General features: G+C 45.5%; 1 protein-coding gene across 1 annotated transcript; it reads left to right on the top strand.

Annotated features, from left to right (window-relative positions):
- The first annotated feature begins 357 nt into the window (after positions 1-357).
- LOC130304568 (protein spinster homolog 1-like) lies at positions 358-6152 on the top strand. The gene is made up of 2 exons (XM_056551943.1): positions 358-489; positions 4600-6152. Exon 2 carries the CDS (start codon positions 4625-4627, stop codon positions 6137-6139), a length of 1515 nt encoding a protein of 504 aa, XP_056407918.1. The 5' UTR covers positions 358-489; positions 4600-4624; the 3' UTR covers positions 6140-6152.
- Positions 6153-19264: the final 13112 nt, after the last annotated feature.

Here is a 19264-nt window from a genome sequence, read left to right as displayed (position 1 = left end):
TATATATATATATATATATATATACAAATCAAAAAATGTTGCAGTATCTTCAAATTACTGTTTTATTGGACTAACAGAATTTTGTAGAGACAAGCTTTCAGGATTTCTCCCTTTATCAAGTCCAATAGTCAAGGACTAATGATCAAAGGACTTAATAAATTGTCAGGGAGGAATCCCAAAAGCTTGTCTCTACAAAATTCTGTTAGTCCAATAAAAAAGGTATTACAATCTGCATCACTGGACTAATATGGCTACTCACATTTACTATACAGATATACACATACCTGAAGATGGTTTAGAACCCTGTGATGTCACACATGCTTGTGATGATGTCACCATAAGCTGTACAAGGAGGTGCGCGCCGGCTGCAGTCTCTTCAGTGTGTTTTGCATTCACAACCTGTGGTGTAAAGTGTTTGTTAGAGAGTTTCTATTTGCGATAGAGAATTCAAGATTTTGACCGTTCCTTGTCTGAAGAGAGAACCACAAGGTAAGTCTCAGCCTCTTCTATTCATACATACACAGGGCATTTTGTTTGTCAGGTTTTACTTTATTTATTTTTTTGTTGCTTTTTTTTTTTTATAACAAAAATGAAATAACAAAAGTTATATTTCTCATAGCATTGTGACAATACTTGGCTTAGGCATTAAACATAATAAAATGCACAGATAGTATCATGACCAGAGCTTTTTCTTGCTAAAATGCAATTATGCCCAAAAAAGCCCCCAAGAAAATGAGTCCTAATTCATGAAGTTCTAAAAGATATAAGTCTATGAGAAAGATTTGGTGGTGTAGTAAAAGAATGACAGAAAGATTAGGGCAGAAATATAATAGTATATAATAGTATTCTGTGTATACTAACAATAGAAATACTCCGGGTACTCCGAAAGGGAAACATTTTTTTAAATCAACTATTGGCAAAAAGTCATATAGGGTACGAATAGATCCCAATGAGGTTGGGCAGGTTCATTAATAGTAAATGTATATAGCAGGATAGCCCAATTGTATCTACAGTACGAACTTCCCAAGGCCTAGTAATCATACAGCCAAGCCCTTATAATCCGCCATTACTAGGACCGGACAGGTTCAGGGTTATCAGATATTACTAGGACCGGACAGGTTCAGGGTTATCAAATATTACTAGGACCGGTGTCACGATTCGGCTTCCAGGTAGTGGATCCTCTGTGTCAGCGAGGGATTGGCGTGGACCGTGCTAGTGGACCGGTTCTAAGAGGCTACTGGTTTTCACCAGAGCCCGCCGCAAAGCGGGATGGTCTTGCTGCGGCAGTAGCAACCAGGTCGTATCCACTAGCAACGGCTCTACCTCGCTGACTGCTGAGAAGGCGTGGGACAGAAGGACTAGGCAGAGGCAAGGTCAGACGTAGCAGAAGGTCGGGGGCAGGCAAGAAGGTTCGTAGTCAGGATGGGTAGCAGAAGTTCAGGTACACAGGCTTTGGACACACTAAACGCTTTCACTGGCACAAGGCAACAAGATCCGGCAAGGGAGTGCATGGGAGGAGGTCAGATAAAGGCAGGGAGCAGATGGAAGCCAATTAAGCTAATTGGGCCAGGCACCAATCATTGGTGCACTGGCCCTTTAAGTCTCAGAGAGCTGGCGCGCGCGCGCCCTAGAGAGCGGAGCCGCGCGCGCCAGCACATGACAGCAGGGGACCGGGACGGGTAAGTGACCTGGGATGCGATTCGCGAGCGGGCGCGTCCCGCTGTGCGAATCGCATCCCCAACGGCCATGACAGTGCAGCGCTCCCGGTCAGCGGGACTGACCGGGGCACTGCAGGGAGAAAGACGCCGTGAGCGCTCCGGGGAGGAGCGGGGACCCGGAGCGCTAGGCGTAACAGTACCCCCCCCCCTTAGGTCTCCCCTTCTCTTTGTCCGGTAACTGCCTCCCCTGGGATGAGGACACCGGGAAAGAATGGAGGGTTTCCTCAACGGCAGGCAGTACAGCAGGAGTGGGAATGGGGAGGGAGGGCAGAGGGCGAGGCCTGGCACGGGGCAGTGTGACACCAGGACGGGGGCCATGGGGAGGCACAGAGGCTTGCCTGACGGGACTGGGAGGGGGGGAGAGGCACTTCCTATGGCAGGCAGAGTCCCAGTTCCTGATCTCCCCGGTGGTCCAATCAATGGTGGGGGAATGAAGCCGGAGCCAAGGCAGACCGAGGAGGACCTCAGAGGTACAGTTGGGGAGAATGAAGAACTCAATCCTCTCAAGGTGGGGTCCAATAGACATGAGGAGGGGCTCTGTGCGGTAACGCACGGTGCAGTCCAATCTGGCTCCGTTGACCGCGGAAATGTAGAGCGGCTTGACGAGACGGGTCACCGGGATGCTGAATTTATTAACAAACGACTCCAAAATAAAATTTCCAGAGGCACCGGAGTCCAAGCAGGCCACGGCTGAGAGGGAGGAGTTGGCTGAAGAAGAAATCCGCACGGGTACCGTGAGACGTGGAGGAGCAGACTTGGAACCAAGAGACGCCACACCCACGTGAGCTGGGTGCGTGCGTGCGTTTCCCAGGCGTGGAGGACGGATAGGGCAATCCACCAAGAAATGCTCGGTACTGGCACAGTAAAGACAGAGATTTTCTTCTCTACGGCGATTCCTCTCTTCCTGGGTCAGGCGAGACCGATCCACTTGCATGGCCTCCTCGGCGGGAGGCCCAGGCGAAGACTGCAAAGGATGCTGTGGGAGAGGTGCCCAGAGATCTAAGTCTTTTTCCTGGCGGAGCTCTTGGTGTCGCTCAGAAAAACGCATGTCAATGCGGGTAGCCAAATGGATGAGTTCTTGGAGGTTGGCAGGAATCTCTCGTGCGGCCAGCACATCCTTGATGAGACTGGATAGGCCTTTTTTAAAGGTCGCGCAGAGAGCCTCATTATTCCAGGATAGTTCAGAAGCAAAAGTACGGAATTGTATGGCGTACTCGCCAACGGAAGAATTACCCTGGACCAGGTTCAACAGGGCAGTCTCGGCAGAAGAAGCTCGGGCTGGCTCCTCGAAGACACTCCGGAGTTCAGCGAAGAAGGCCTGGACTGTGGCTGTGGCAGGATCATTGCGGTCCCAGAGCGGTGTGGCCCAAGACAAGGCCTTTCCTGAAAGAAGGCTTACTACGAACGCCACCTTAGACCGTTCTGAAGGTAACAAGTCCGACAACATCTCCATATGCAGGGAACACTGAGACAAAAATCCACGGCAGAGTTTAGAGTCCCCATCAAATTTGTCCGGCAGGGACAAGCGGAGGTTAGGAGCGGCCACTCGCTGCGGAGGAGGTGCAGGAGCTGGCGGAGGAGATGGTTGCTGCTGTAGCAGAGGCAGAAGTTGCTGTAACATGGCGGTCAACTGCGACAGCTGCTGTCCTTGTTGGGCAATCTGCTGCGATTGCTGAGCAACCACCGTGGGAAGATCAGCGAGACTTGGCAGCGGCACCTCAGCGGGATCCATGGCCGGATCTACTGTCACGATTCGGCTTCCAGGTAGTGGATCCTCTGTGTCAGCGAGGGATTGGCGTGGACCGTGCTAGTGGACCGGTTCTAAGAGGCTACTGGTTTTCACCAGAGCCCGCCGCAAAGCGGGATGGTCTTGCTGCGGCAGTAGCAACCAGGTCGTATCCACTAGCAACGGCTCTACCTCGCTGACTGCTGAGAAGGCGTGGGACAGAAGGACTAGGCAGAGGCAAGGTCAGACGTAGCAGAAGGTCGGGGGCAGGCGGCAAGGTTCGTAGTCAGGATGGGTAGCAGAAGTTCAGGTACACAGGCTTTGGACACACTAAACGCTTTCACTGGCACAAGGCAACAAGATCCGGCAAGGGAGTGCATGGGAGGAGGTCAGATAAAGGCAGGGAGCAGATGGAAGCCAATTAAGCTAATTGGGCCAGGCACCAATCATTGGTGCACTGGCCCTTTAAGTCTCAGAGAGCTGGCGCGCGCGCGCCCTAGAGAGCGGAGCCGCGCGCGCCAGCACATGACAGCAGGGGACCGGGACGGGTAAGTGACCTGGGATGCGATTCGCGAGCGGGCGCGTCCCGCTGTGCGAATCGCATCCCCGACGGCCATGACAGTGCAGCGCTCCCGGTCAGCGGAACTGACCGGGGCGCTGCAGGGAGAAAGACGCCGTGAGCGCTCCGGGGAGGAGCGGGGACCCGGAGCGCTAGGCGTAACAACCGGACAGGTTCAGGGTTATCAGATATTACTAGGACCGGACAGGTTCAGGGTTATCAGATATTACTGGGACCGGACATGTTCAGGGTTATCAGATATTACTGGGACCGGACAGGTTCAGGGTTATCAGATATTACTAGGACCGGACAGGTTCAGGGTTATCAGATATTACTAGGAGCGGACAGGTTCAGGGTTATCAGATATTACTAGGACCGGACAGGTTCAGGGTTATCAGACATTGGTAACCTCAGGGAAGACGTCTCCATATAAAACACTTATAGAGAAGCGTCTTCTTCTGAGACTGCGATGGTCTTAGTGTTATCTTGTGGTTCTGTGCTGGACATTTCTGCTCTGTATGAAGGATCTATTGTATAATGACAGAAATGATGACATGTTGTCTAATGTGTTCACTTATCTCTCTCTCTCTCTCTAGAGTTTTCAGGCTCTGACCTGTGACCATGGCCTCTCCACAAGACCCATTGCTGAAGGAGGAGGAAGAAGCAATGGAGGACCATAGTGATATGGATGTAGAAAAGGGCGATATCCCTGAGAGGCAGAACCTGCCATCTCTAAGCGTGATGTCCACCGCACGTTCCATCATCACCGTAGTGATCCTCGCCTTTGTTAATTTGCTCATCTATGCAAATCGCTCCAGCGTGGCGGGGGTGCTGCCTTATATACAGAAAGCATATGACACCAATGCTAGTCTGTCCGGCTTATTGAATACATTGTTCATTGGAAGCTACGTGCTGGTCGCACCAATTGCCGGATATTTGGGCGACCACTGTAATAAGAAATATACTGCTTGCGCAGGAGTCATCATTTGGCTGAGCATGACACTTACCCTGTCATTCATCCCCGACGGGTATTTCCTGCTATTCCTGCTGACGAGTGGACTGGTTGGAGCCGGAGAGGCGACTTTCTGCACCATCGCCCCCTCCATCATTGCAGACCTTTTTACAAGTGACCAGCGGACCCGCATGCTGAACGTGTTTTACTCCGTCATACCTGTAGGCTGCGGACTAGGATACATCATCGGGCCCAAAGTGACTGATGCAGCAAGGGGCGATTGGCACTGGGCGTTTCGGGTCACCCCTGGCCTGGGCCTCATAGCTGTGGCTTTGATGATTTTGGTCACAAAGGAGCTTCCAAGAGCGACTACAAACGGGAAGAAGAACAACAAATCCCAGAAGTTTTCCAAATGGGCGACAGATCTGAAAAAACTATTTAAAAATCGAAGCTTCATGTTAACCACCCTGGGATCGACAGCTGTATCCTTCATAGTGGGAGCAATAGGTGTATGGGGTCCATCATACCTGACCCACGCACGAGCACTCCTACAAGAGAAGGACCCTTGCCGTGCTAAATCGTGTGACTATCACGACATCCTAATATTTGGTGTGGTTACAGTCGTCTCCGGCATTCTGGGAGTTGTAGCAGGGTCGGAGATAAGTAAAAGATATCGCAAATCCAACCCACGGGCAGACCCGCTTGTGTGTGGATGCGCGATGATGCTCTCCGCCCCTTTTCTTCTGTTGGCCTTGACTTTCGGCAACATCAGCCTCGTTGCCACCAACATCTTCATCTTCATCGGAGAGACGCTCCTGTCAGTAAATTTCACCCTCATATCTGACATTATACTAAAAGTAGTAACTCCGTGGAGGAGATCTTCAGCCCTGGCTGTGCAGATGACAATCTATCACCTTCTAGGTGACGCTGGCAGCCCGTACCTCATCGGCCTGATATCTGACACCTACGAACGAGGATATGCCAAATCCCCTCTTCTGAAATACCGCAGCCTGGAGTATGCCCTCATGACCTGCACCATCATGGCAGTCATCGGAGGGGCCTTCTTCATGGCCACGGCCCTATTTATAGAGAGGGACGAAAAAGAAGCAGAGATGGAATCAGAACCTCCGTCATCCTCCTCCTCCTCACTGCTTCCTGCCGATGAGGACCGCACTTCAGACTGAGGAAAAGTCATTGCCTACCTTTATCTCGTTTACTTAATAAAATAAAAAAATGAAGAAAAAAATTGTTCCATTTGTTCTATGTTCCACTTTACCCCTTAAAAAATATTCTCTACCTACCCAACTGTGTCCAAACCCCAAATAGAAAAATGTAAATCTCCTCCCAAGACATAAAATAGAGACTATTAATAACAAGAGGGATATATATGAGTGTGTGTGTGTTTGTGTGTATATGTGTGAGTATATGTGTCTATATGTGTGTGTATGTATATGTGTGTATGTGTTTGTGTATATGTGTGTATGTGTTTGTGTATATACATATGTGTATGTGTTTGTATTATGGCTGCACGATATGTGTGATTGTGTTTATGGAGGTAAATACAGTAACCCCCCCGACATGCGATGGCCCCGACATATGATCAAATCGACATACGATGGCCTCTCAGAGGCCATCGCATGTCGATGTCAGCATCGATATACGATGCTTTTATATGTCGGGGCCATTACATTAACTGCTATCCAACAGCGCAAAATGCTTAAGCTGCTGTCGGATAGCAGTTTAAGCATACCGGATGTCACGCCGAGCGCTCCGGGTCCCTGCTCCTCCCCGGAGCGCTCACGGCGTCTCTCTCCCTGCAGCGCCCCGGTCAGATCCGCTGACCGGGAGCGCTGCACTGACATTGCCGGCGGGGATGCGATTCGCATAGCGGGACGCGCCCGCTCGCGAATCGCATCCCAAGTCACTTACCCGTCCCGGTCCCCGGCTGTCATGTGCTGGCGCACGCGGCTCCGCTCTCTAGGGCGCGCGCGCGCCAGCTCTCTGAGACTTAAAGGGCCAGTGCACCAATGATTGGTGCCTGGCCCAATTAGCCTAATTAGCTTCCATCTGCTCCCTGGCTATAATACCTCACTTCCCCTGCACTCCCTTGCAGGATCTTGTTGCCTTGTGCCAGTGAAAGCGTTTAGTGTTGTCCAAAGCCTGTGTTACCAGATCTCCTGCTATCCTTATTGACTACGAACCTTCTTGCCTGCCCCGACCTTCTGCTACAGCTGACCTTGCCTCTGCCTAGTCCTTCTGTCCTTCTCAGCAGTCAGCGAGGTTGAGCCGTTGCTAGTGGATATGACCTGGTTGCTACCGCTGCAGCAAGACCATCCCGCTTTGCGGCGGGCTCTGGTGAACACCAGTAGCCTCTTAGAACCGGTCCCCCGGCACGGTCCACGCCAATCCCTCGCTGACACAGTGGATCCACAACCAGCTAGCCGAATCGTGACACCGGACAGGTTCACTTACCTATCCCCGCTGCTCCGGGTCCACTTCGCGATCCTCCGGCGTCTTCTGCATCTTCTCCAGCATCCGGGCCTCGCTTTCCGGCATCGTTATTACGTCGCTACGCACGCCTTCCCGGCGCAGCAACGTATTAACGTCACCAGAAAGCGAGGCCCGGACACCGGAGAAGATGCGGAAGAAGCCAGAGGATCCCGAAGAAGATGCCGGAGCAGCGGGACAGCATCGGGAGCCCCTGGGACAGCATCGGAAGTGGTGAGGACACGGTCCGGAGCGGCGGGGACAGGTGAGTATTAAATGCACATTTTACATTGCACGAATCCCTCAACATACGATGGATTCGACAAACGATGGTTCGTTTGGAATGAATTACCATCGTATGTTTAGGGACCGCTATATTGTGATTTCGATATTATAAACAAATGGTGAAATTCCAATCCCCCTATTTTATATATCCATCTCCCCCCAATTTCATGTTCACTGACTACACATAAAATGGAGGGAATTGGATATGAAATAACAGCAAAAAACGTGGTCTCAAATGGCTGGAGGTGCTCAACCCCAAATGTGGATGTGCATTTATACTGGGGGAGCAGATCCTGCCCTTGTAGTCCGTTGCTAGGGGCGATCCCCAGCATAAAAATGCATTCAATGGAGGATGCCTGCAGCGGACTACAAGTGCCACAATAGAATCCTACACCAGATAGACGGTGTGGATGTGTAACAAATTAGAACAATACAATACAGGAATTTAGGTGCACTACTGTGGTAGATGTATACAGTGACATTGGCTATCCCTTCATTGGATATTAAATAGGAAGAAATTAGCTTAATCCCTTAAGGAAGCAGGACGTACATTTACGTCCTAAGCATAACCGCGAGCATCGGAGCGATGCCCGGATTATGCACGGCAGGTCCTGATTGCTGATCGCAGCCAGGGACCGGCCGGTAATGGTGGACATCAGCGATCCTGCGGATGTCCGCCATTAAACCCTCAGATGCCATGATCAATACAGATCACAGCATCTGTATCATGGCGGTCACTAATATGGATGATCGGATCGCCTGCAGCAATGCCGCGGCGATCCGATCATCCAGCACGGCAGACAGAGGTCCCCTCACCTTGCTCCGGCCGTCTCCCGGCGTCTTCTGCTCGGATCTGCCTTCCCGCAGACCAGAGCGGAAGATGACCGATAACACTGATCAGTGCTATGTCCTATACATAGCACTGAACAGTATTAGCAATAAAATGAATGCTATAAATAGTCCCCTATGGGGACTATTAAAGTGTAAAAATAAAAGTAAAAAAAGTAACAAAATAAAGTAAAAAAAATGTGAAAATCCCCCTCCCCAATAAAAACGTAAATTGTCCCATTTTCCCTATTTCACCCCCAAAAAATGTTAAAAAAATTTTTTATATACATATTTGGTATCACCGTGTGCGCAAATACCTGAACTATTAAAATTAAATGTTAATGATACCATATGGTGAACGGCGTGAATGTAAAAAAAAAAGCTGTCCAAAATAGCTGCTTTTTTAAAACATTTTATTCCAAAAAAATAATAAATGGATTAAAAGTTTTATATAAGCAAATATGTTATCATTAAAAATTACACATCACGGCACAAAAAATGAGCCCTCATATCAACGCTTATACGGAAAAATGAAAAAGTTATAGGTCTTCAAAATAGGGGGATTTTAAACGTACTAATTTGGTTAAAAAGTTTGCGATTTTTTTTTAAGCGCAACAGTAATAGAAAACTATGTGATCATGGGTATCATTTTAATCAAATTGACCCAAAGAATAAAGAACACATGTAATTTTTACCGTAAATTGTACAGCGTGAAAACGAAACCTTTCAAAATTAGCAAAATTTTGGTTTTCTTTTTTGTTTATCCACAGTAATAGTATTTTTTTGGTTGCGCCATACATTTTTTGGTAAAGTGATTGAGGGCATTACAACAGAAAACTGGTCGCGCAAAAAACAAGCCTCATACTAGTCTTTGGATGAAAATATAAAAGAGTTATGATTTTTTGAATGCGAGGAGGAAAAAACGAAAACGTAAAAATAAAATTGTCTGAGTCCTTAATGCCCAAATGGGCTGAGTCCTTAAGGGGTTAAAGGGGTACTCTGCCCCCAGACATGTTATCTCCTCTACAAAGAATCAGGGATGTCTGATCTAGGAGTAGCCGGCCCCTAGTACACAGCCGTCACGCCTCCTCCCATAGACATGAATGGAGGGGGTGTGGTGGCTGTGATTGCCAGTGATCTGGCATGGAGTGGAATTCGCTCTGTCCACCAGATGACTGGGGTGCTGCGGTGGAGATCGCAGGTGTCCCCAGCAGCCGGACCCCCATGATCAGACATGTTATTCCCTATCCTTCGAATAGGAGATAATGTCAAGCGGTAGAGTACCTGCCTTGTCTAGTGTAGTCTCCATCCGCTCCGGTGTTGTTGTGTTGCTCTATGGTGCAGCACAGCCCCATAGGAGGGAGCAGGAAGGGAGGAGGGCTTGTCGTTTTTTTCCTCCTCACCTTCTCATAGCCATAACACTTTTATACTTTTTAATGACATCTCTCATTTTAACACCAGATAGATCTAAAGTGAAACAAAAGATAATTTTTAACAATATCATTTTGGGGAGAAATTGGAAAAAAGGCAATTTAGCAACTTTTTTTTTTGAGGGGGGGGGGGGTTGTAGATTCTAGGCAGTGCACTTTTTGATAAAAAAATTACATTATCTTTATTCTTTATTCTGTTTTTATGTACTACCTAAAAATTTTATGTTTTTGTGAAAAACATTTTTTTGTATGATTAAAATTGTGCTCTTCTGACCCCCATTATTCTTATTTTTCTACATAAAGGGATGGATGAGGCTAATTTTTTCTCCGTGATCTGCAGTTTTTATCGGTGCCATTTTTGTTTTTATGGGACTTTTTTTAACCAATTTTTAATATATATATTTTTTTAACATTTACGCCATTGACCGTGTGGTTTCATTAATGTTGAATTTGAACTCCATAAGACGCGGGGCGTACCTGTACACCCTGCGCACGCTCCTCTTACATGACACAGGCTCAGGAGTTAACCCTGTGTCATAGTGGGTTGGTCCTGGTGGCTAACAGCCGCTAACAGCCGTGTCTAATGCTGGACATCATCGATTGTGGTGATGCCCAGCATTAACCCCATAGACGCCACAATCAACTTTGAAATGAAAGTAATACAGTCCTGGCAGTTCAGCGGAGCTGATGTGGACCTTTGGTGTAAAACCTTGGTGTCCCGATCATCTGAGAGGATGGTGGGAGGGCCCTTACCTGCCTCCTTGCTATCCGATCAATTATCTGATGTTCCAGCCATGGCAGGAGGGAACAGCAGAGCACCAATAACACTGATCAATGCTATGCTATGGCATAACATTGAACGGTATATGCAATCCAAATAGTGTAAAAAAAAGTTAATAAAAGTGAATCAACCCCTTACCTAATAAAAGTTTGAATCACCTCCCTTTTTCAATAAAAAAAATATATGTAAACAAAATTAAAGGGGTAATCTGGTGGAAAAAATCTAAATAAACTGGTTTCAGCAAATTAAACAGATTTGTAAATTACTTCTATTAAAAAAATCTTAATACTTCCAGTACTTATCAGCTGCTGTATGCTCCAGAGGAAGTTTAGTTGTTCTTTTCGGTCTGACCACAGTGCTCTCTGCTGATGCTCTGTCCATGTCAGGACCTATCCAGAGCAGGATAGGTTTGCTATGGGGATTTGCTTCTACTCTGGACAGTTCCTGACATGGACAGAGGTGGCAGGAGAGAGCACTGTGGTCAGACAGAAAAGAACTACACAAATTCCTTTGGAGCATGCAGCAGCTGATAAGTACTGGAAGGATTAAGATTTTTTTTTATAGAAGTAATTTACAAATCTGTTTAACTTTCTGGCACCAGTTGATATGGAAAAAGTTGATGTCCACAAGAGTTCCTCTTTAACCCCTTAACAACCATGGATGTAAATGTACGTCCTGGTTTGGCGGGACTTCCCGCACCAGTATGTACATTTTCGTCCTGTGTATGACCGCGAGCATCGGAAGGGTGCTCGCGTCATACATGGCAGGTTCCGGCTGCTAGCAGCAGCTGGGGACCCGCCCGTAATGGCCGACATCCTTGATCGTGCGGATGTCCGCCATTAACCCTTCCGATGCCGTGATCAATACAGATCACGGCATCTGCGGCATTGCGGCAGTTTGATGGATGATCGGATCGCCCTCAGCGCTGCCGCGGGGATCCGATCATCCAGCATGACAGCCGGAGGTCCCCTCACCTGGCTCCGGCTGTCTCCCGGGGTCTTCTGCTCTGGTCTAAGATCGAGCAGACCAGAGCAGAAGATCACCGATAATACTGAGCAGTGCTGTGTCCTATGCATAGTATTAGCAATCAAACGATTGCTATAGATAGTCCCCTATGGGGACATAAAAAGTGTAAAAAAAAAGTTGAAAAATGTAAAAATAAAAAGTAAAAAAAAGTAAAAAAAAAATCCCCTCCCCCAATAAAAATGAAAATTGTCTGTTTTTCCCATTTTACCCCCAAAAAGCGTAATTCTTTTTTAATAAACATATTTGGTATCGCCGCGTGCGTAAATGTCCAAACTATTAAAATATAATGTTAATGATCCCGTACGGTGAATGGCGTAAACGTAAAAAATTTTAATTTTAATTTAAATGCTGCTTTTTTGTCACATTTTATTCAAAAAAAATTTATAAAAAATGATCTAAAAGTTTTATATATGCAAATGTGGTATCTAAAAAAAGTACAGATGACGGCGCAAAAAATGAGCCCTCATAACGCCCTATATACGGAAAAATTAAATAGTAATAGGTGGTCAAAATAGGGCGATTTTAGATTGCTGATTTTGTATAAAAAGTTTTAGATTTTTTTTTAAGCTGTACAAAAATATAAAAGTATCTAGCCATGGGTATCATTTTAATCGAATTGACCCACAGAATAAAGAACACATGTCATTTTTACCTTAAAGTGTACAGTGTGAAGACAAAACCCTCCAAAATGTGCAACATTTTGGTTTTCATAAACATTTCCTCCCTTATATAGGTCTGTACATGGAAATATAAAGGAGTTATGGATTTTAGAAGGCGAGGAGGAAAAAACGAAAATGCAAAAATAAAATTGGCCTGGTCCTTGAGGTGAAAATGGGCTTGGTCATTAAGGGGTTAAACATAAACATATTTGGTATTGGCGTATACATAAAAAAATATCCAAAAGTCCAAAATTGCATATTTATACTGTATGCCATAAAAATAATGTATAAAAAGCTATCAAAAAGTCCCATTAAAACAAAAATTGTACCGATAAAACCAACAGATCACGGCGCAAAAAATGAGCCTTCACATAGCCCAAATGGAAAAATGTGGATGAGTTAAACTTATTTTGGGAGGGGCTTATTAACATTTATTACCTTTTCTTTTTCCTTTTTTTTTTAAACTATTTTTTTTAAAAATGTTTTGTCCCCATAGGGCAGTGTTTTCCAAACAGTGTGTCTCCAGTTGCATAACTACAACTCCCAGCATATGCCCAGACAGTCAAAGGCTGGCCGGGCATGCTGGGAGTTGGGGTTTTGCAACAGCTGGAGGCACCCTGGTTGGGAAACACTGACATGGGGACTACTACTTGCAATCTTGTGATTGCAGACACTGATCAATGCTGTGCCATAGGAGCCCATAGCACAGCACTGATCAGTTTTATAGGCGCTCCAGTACTACCAGCTGCTGAGGCTGCTTGCATTATTGGAGCGCCTATCGGATGGGAAGGAGTAAGTTAGGGAACCTCTGCCCATCCTCTCAGCTACCATCACTTGTTTTCGGCATTTTAGACACCACAATCAACTTTGATTGTGGTGTCTAAATGGTTAATGCCGGACATCACCCTGATCGATGATGTCTGGCATTAGCCAGTATGAAGAAAGCTCAGCTCCTGAGCTCACTTCTTAGACCTGCCTGAGGGCAGATATGATATCTCTGGGTATGTATTATGTGTGTATGTATGGTGTATGTATGATAGATGTGTGTGTATGTGTGTGATGGATTTGTGTGTGATAGATGTGTGTATGTATTATGTATGATAGATGTGTGTATGTATGTGAGATCATGCATCTATCATACATAATGGAAAAAGGAAAGAGCACAGCCAGCTCACCCCGCCCGGACAGATGGAGCACGGATCCAGGTGCTGGACATCACTGAAGCAATTAGAAGAAGGAAAGGTGGGATCCAGCTCTTGATGCAAATAAAAACCGTTTTATTCAGTAGACATACACAGGAACACAGCAAGTTACGCGTTTCAAGCGCCAATCGCTCTTAGTCATACACCATACATAAGGAGAACATGGGTATATATAGGTGGAGCAATCTCATCTGAGGCAGATGCTGTGGTCAGGTGGTATTAACTCCTTCCAAACTTCATAGTATTCAGAGATAGAGGGCCAAACAAAAATTAGCCCAAAATAAGAACAAATATATATAAGAAGAATGGATAAAAGCAAATATATGGAGACTATATACAATACTGTGACATATAATATTTTCCCGCATATTATATGTCACAGTATTGTATATAGTCTCCATATATTTGCTTTTATCCATTCTTCTTATATATACATTTGTTCTTATTTTGGGCTAATTTTTGTTTGGCCCTCTATCTCTGAATACTATGAAGTTTGGAAGGAGTTAACACCACCTGACCACAGCACCTGTGTTCAGATGAGATTGCTCCACCTATATATACCCATGTTCTCCTTATGTATGGTGTATGACTAAGAGCGCTTGGAGCTTGAAACGCGCAACTTACTGTGTTCCTGTGTATGTCTACTGAATAAAACGTTTTTTATTTGCATCAAGAGCTGGATCCCACCTTTCGTTCTTCTATCTATCATACATACACCCATTTATCATACATACACACATGTCATACATAAACATACATCTATTGTACATACACATATCTATCATACAGACACACAGCTATCATATATACATCATACACACATCTATCATATACACACACATCTATCATACACATATACACATCTATCATACATACACACACATCTATTAAACACATTCACACCTCTATTACACATGCACATCAATCATACGCACACATCTATCATACATACACACATCTATCATACACACGCACATCTAAAACACACACATCTATCATATACATCCATCTATCCTACATACATAATTTATATATACAAATCTTGTGCACAGCCATAATTGGACTATAAGGATCAGGTGTGCTGACTGCAAAAAAAACAAGAAAATCATAAAGAAGAAAAAACAAGCAGTCATAGAATTTCACACACCAACCAAGTTACAAAAATAAAAAAATCTTTATTTTACACAGGGACACAAACATTTAACTCCTTAACCACTTAAGGACCTAGGGAGTATGGATACGCCTTGACATCCTGGTACTTAAGGACGAAGGGCGTATCCATACGCCCATGGGAATTTCACTCCCCGCCGTGCGCCGGGTGGGGACTGGGGTGACTGCTGATATCGATCAGCAGGCACCCCGCGCAAATGCCTAGGGGGGTCATCAGACCCCCCATGTCGGCAATCGGCGCAAATCGCAAGTGAATTCACACTTGCGATTTGCGCCTATTCCGGGTCATACGGGTCTATGGTGACCCGGTGACCCAGAATATAAGGGGGATCGCGGTTGTCTAAGGCTGCTTTCACACTATAAAATTTTTAAAGATAGCAGGCACTATTTCTTCCGTTACTATCTTCCGTCACAAAATAACGTCCGTTATTAATAACGGTTTATAGCGGATTAAAACGGATAATGTAAAAATCCCATAGACCATAATGGGATTTTCTAACGGACGTATGGGATTTTCTAACAGACGTTTAATGGCCGATTTTCAGGGTTTTCATAATGGAACATCAAACGGATCTTTAAAACGGATAAATTTTATAGTGTGAAAGCAGCCTTACAGTGAGAGTTTAAGATATTTTCAGAAGTCTCCCATTTTGTGTCAGTATTCTTGTTTTTGAGGACATTATCCCAATTTATATTGCTAAGGGCTTCTCTGAGTTGATCAAACTTTGCCTTTCTAAAGTTCTTTTTTTTTTTTTGTGGCCCCTCGAGAGATTCCCTTATTGAAGAACAAGCTATAATGTATTATATTATGATCACTTTTTTCTAGGTGTCTTTCTACTTGCACATTAGTTATTCTGTCAGGTCTGTTGGTTAATATTAAGTCTAGTAGGGCGCCCCCTCTGGTCGGGCCTTGCACCATTTGGGACAGATAATTGTCTTTAGCTATAGTCAGAAACCTGTTTCCTTTATGAGATTCACAGGTCTCAGTCTCCCAGTTTATATCACGATAGTCCCCCATTATTATCACATCATTCTGATTTGCTGCCTTTGCTGTTTATTTTGCCTCATTAATTGATCTTCTGCCTCTTCCATTATGTTTGGTGGCTTATAGCAAACCCCTATCAGAATTTTTTTATTTTCATCTCCATATATTTCTACCCATAATGACTCCACATTATCGTTTCCCTCCCATATATCCTCCCACAGTGTGGCCTACAGACTCGATTTCACATAAAGACAAACTCCTCCCCCTTTCCATTTTGTCTGATCCTTCCTGAATAGACTATAACCCTGTATGTTGACCGCCTAGTCACAGCTATCGTGCAGCCAAGTCTCTGTTATACCCACTATGTCATCATTTTCCTCAGACATCAACCACTTCAGTTCTTCTGTTTTATTGGACAGACTTCTGGCATTAGTCAACATGTATGTTTTTTCTTTTTATGAAGCCTATCACTATTAACTATTCTAAACCCTCCCTCTGCTCCACCCCCAGATATATTAATAAGTCCCCCCCTCTATCTACACCATCTTCCCCTCTACGTTGTAGGTTCCCTCCCCCCAGTCCCTAGTTTAAACACTCCTCCACCCTTCTGGCCATCTTCTCCCCAAGCACAGCTGCACCCTCCCCATTGACGTGCCGCCCTTCCCTACGGTAGAGCCGGTATCCGACAGCGAAGTTGGCCCAGTTCTCCATGAACCCAAACCCCTTCTTCTTACACCAGCTTATGAGCCAATTGTTTACCTCCCTAATCTCCTGTGGCCTCTCTGGTGTGGCTTGTGGTACAGGTAATATTTCAGAAAATATTACCTTGAAGGTCCTTGCCTTAAGCTTGTAGCCTAAGTCCCTGAAATCATTTTTAAGGACACTCCACCTACCTCTTACTTTGTCATTGGTGCCAATATGTACCATGACTGCTGGGTCCTCTCCAGCCCCACCCAGCAACCTGTCAACCTGATCCACAATGTGACGAACTCGAGTGCCAGGAAGACTACACACTGTTCGGTGATCTCTGTCTTTGTGACAGATCGCCTTTTCTGTCCCCCTAATAATTGAGTCCCCCAATACCGATACCTGTCTGGCCTGCCCTGCACTCCTCTCTCCCTCCTTACTGGAGCAGACACCCCCTGGCGGTCAGAGGCAGAGTCCTGCTAGCTCTGAAATGGCATCTGTCAACCAGGCAAACTTGTTGTGGTGTGCCAGATCAGGACTAGCCTCCCTGATACTTTTCCCTCTAACTCGTTTTCTAACTGTAACCCAGCTAACTGCCTGACTGTCCTGCACCTCCATCCCACTATCCTCCCCACCTCTATCCCAGAGAGTACATGCTCAGTGAGCAGGAGACTCCTCTCCAAGTTGTCAATGCATCTGAGTGTTGTCAGTTGCTCCTCTAGATGCTCTGGGCTTCCAAATGAACAACTCGCACACATCTCGCACAATATGCGCCCTCAAACTGCTGTTCAAGGATTGCATACATTGTGCAAGATGCAAACTGGACTGCCTATTCCAACATGGAGGCCATACTAGATTTGGGGATTGCAAAAATTAAAAGTAAAAAAAAAAACAATCAAATATTTCAATTAAACTCCCTGAATTTAAAGTCCCTTAATTTTAAGTCCCTCTCACTTTTATACTTACACTCACTTGTATATGTCACACTCTTGTATACAGACACACAATCACAAGCTCAAACAATCGCTTAGTGTACTTGCTTTTATAGTTACCAGATACCTCCTCTCTCTTCCACTGCCTGGAAGTGAATGCAAAGGGTGGCCATTTTGCACATTTGCACAATCCAGCAGGCTCTAGGACCACTCGGATATGCACCATCTCATAGAGGGCAATGCATATCCGAGAGGAATCCACAGAAAGAATAGACAAGTATGTTCTTTCGGCAGATGCTGGAATCAGGATTTGCGGCAGAAATTCTGCTGTGTGCACAGTGCAGCAGAATGCCAATATATGCTGCAGCGGAATGGTTGTGCAGACTATCCGGCAGAATTCCGCACAGACATTCTGCCATCCGAACAAAACCTTTCAACTTGCCTCTTGTAAAGTCACATTTATTGAGGGTTTAGAAGTAGTAAGATGAATTTGGTTCCATTCTTTCCCTTTTAAACGTTTTACACACAACTAACTAATAGCTATGAATGCAGTGATACCCATTAAGTGTTTTTTTTCATTATATATTTAATAAAGTGTTTTATATGAAAAGGGGTCTTTTTTGCTCCCCTACGGGACTTGAAGCTGTGATCATGTGATTGCTCGTATAGTACTGCTGTGTACTATACACTGTCAGTTACATCTCACAGGTTTTGTTGCTGGCGGACTCAGAGGAAATGATTCATGGCTGTCTTGGCAACCGTCAGAACCCCAGGATACGATTACTGATGGGCTATAGGGAAAGCCCCCTCCCCCATCAACACTGTAAATGCATCGGTCACTACTGACCACTGCATCCACAGGATTAAAGGGGTACTCCGCCCCTAGCCATCTTATCCCCTATACAAAGGATAGGGGATAAGATGTCTGATTGTGGGGGTCCTGCCGCAGGGGACCCCCGCAATCTCGGATGCGGCACCCCAGACATCCGGTGCACTGAGCAAAATTCGCTCTGTGCTGGATGACTGATCATGCAACACGATGAGGCTCGTGACATCATGGCCACACCCTGCTTGTGATGTTTAGCCATCAAGCCCCCTCCCATAGACTTGCATTGAGGGTGCGTGGCTGTGACATCACGAGCGGGGCGCGGCCATGATGTCACGAGCCTCCAGCGCTGCACCCATTGCTCTAAACGAATGCCGGGTGCAGCAGGGAGATTCCTGGGGTCTCCAGCGGCGGGACCCCCGTTATCAGACATCTTATCCCCTTTCCAAAGCATAGGGGATAAGATGTCTAGGGGTAGAGAACCCCTTTAACTGCTGGGAACAGAGAGCAATTCAGCTCCTAACAGCTGGCTCCCGCCACTGATCTTGTGGACCCAACTTCTTAGCCCACAAATACTTTGTGATGGATATATCCATCAGAGTGTGTTAATTACCTTTCCACCATGACGGATATATACATCATAGAGCATAAAGCGGTTAATATGAATTTAATATATAAACATAATAATATAATGTAGTAATGAATATACTTTCTGGTCTGTTCACAAAAGACAGCTAGTTAACTTGTATCCTCAAATGTAATAAAACAGTGTCTTGATATTTTGGAAAGAATCAAGGGGTTTGAAAGTCTCTCAAAAAAATGTTTTCTTTTGATTTATTTAAGAGCTACAGTATGCCAAAGAATATCACTAGAGTAAACATACAGCCATTTCAGCATCTAATGACTATTACACAGTGTACCTAACATTTTGGCTCTATCACAAGTTTATTCAGTGAAAGCAGTGCTGTTTTACTGTGCAGCTGAAAACCTCTTGACGTGGACATTTGTGGA

This window comes from Hyla sarda, chromosome 1, assembly GCF_029499605.1.
Source record: "Hyla sarda isolate aHylSar1 chromosome 1, aHylSar1.hap1, whole genome shotgun sequence".
Classification (NCBI taxonomy): domain Eukaryota; kingdom Metazoa; phylum Chordata; class Amphibia; order Anura; family Hylidae; genus Hyla; species Hyla sarda.
Note: the sequence above shows the minus strand (reverse complement) of the source record. Positions and strands in the feature narration are given on the sequence as shown.

Coding starts and splice junctions, on each gene's coding strand:
- LOC130304568 (XM_056551943.1), top strand. CDS start 4,625: ATGGCCTCTCCACAAGACCCATTGCTGAAGGAGGAGGAAGAAGCAATG.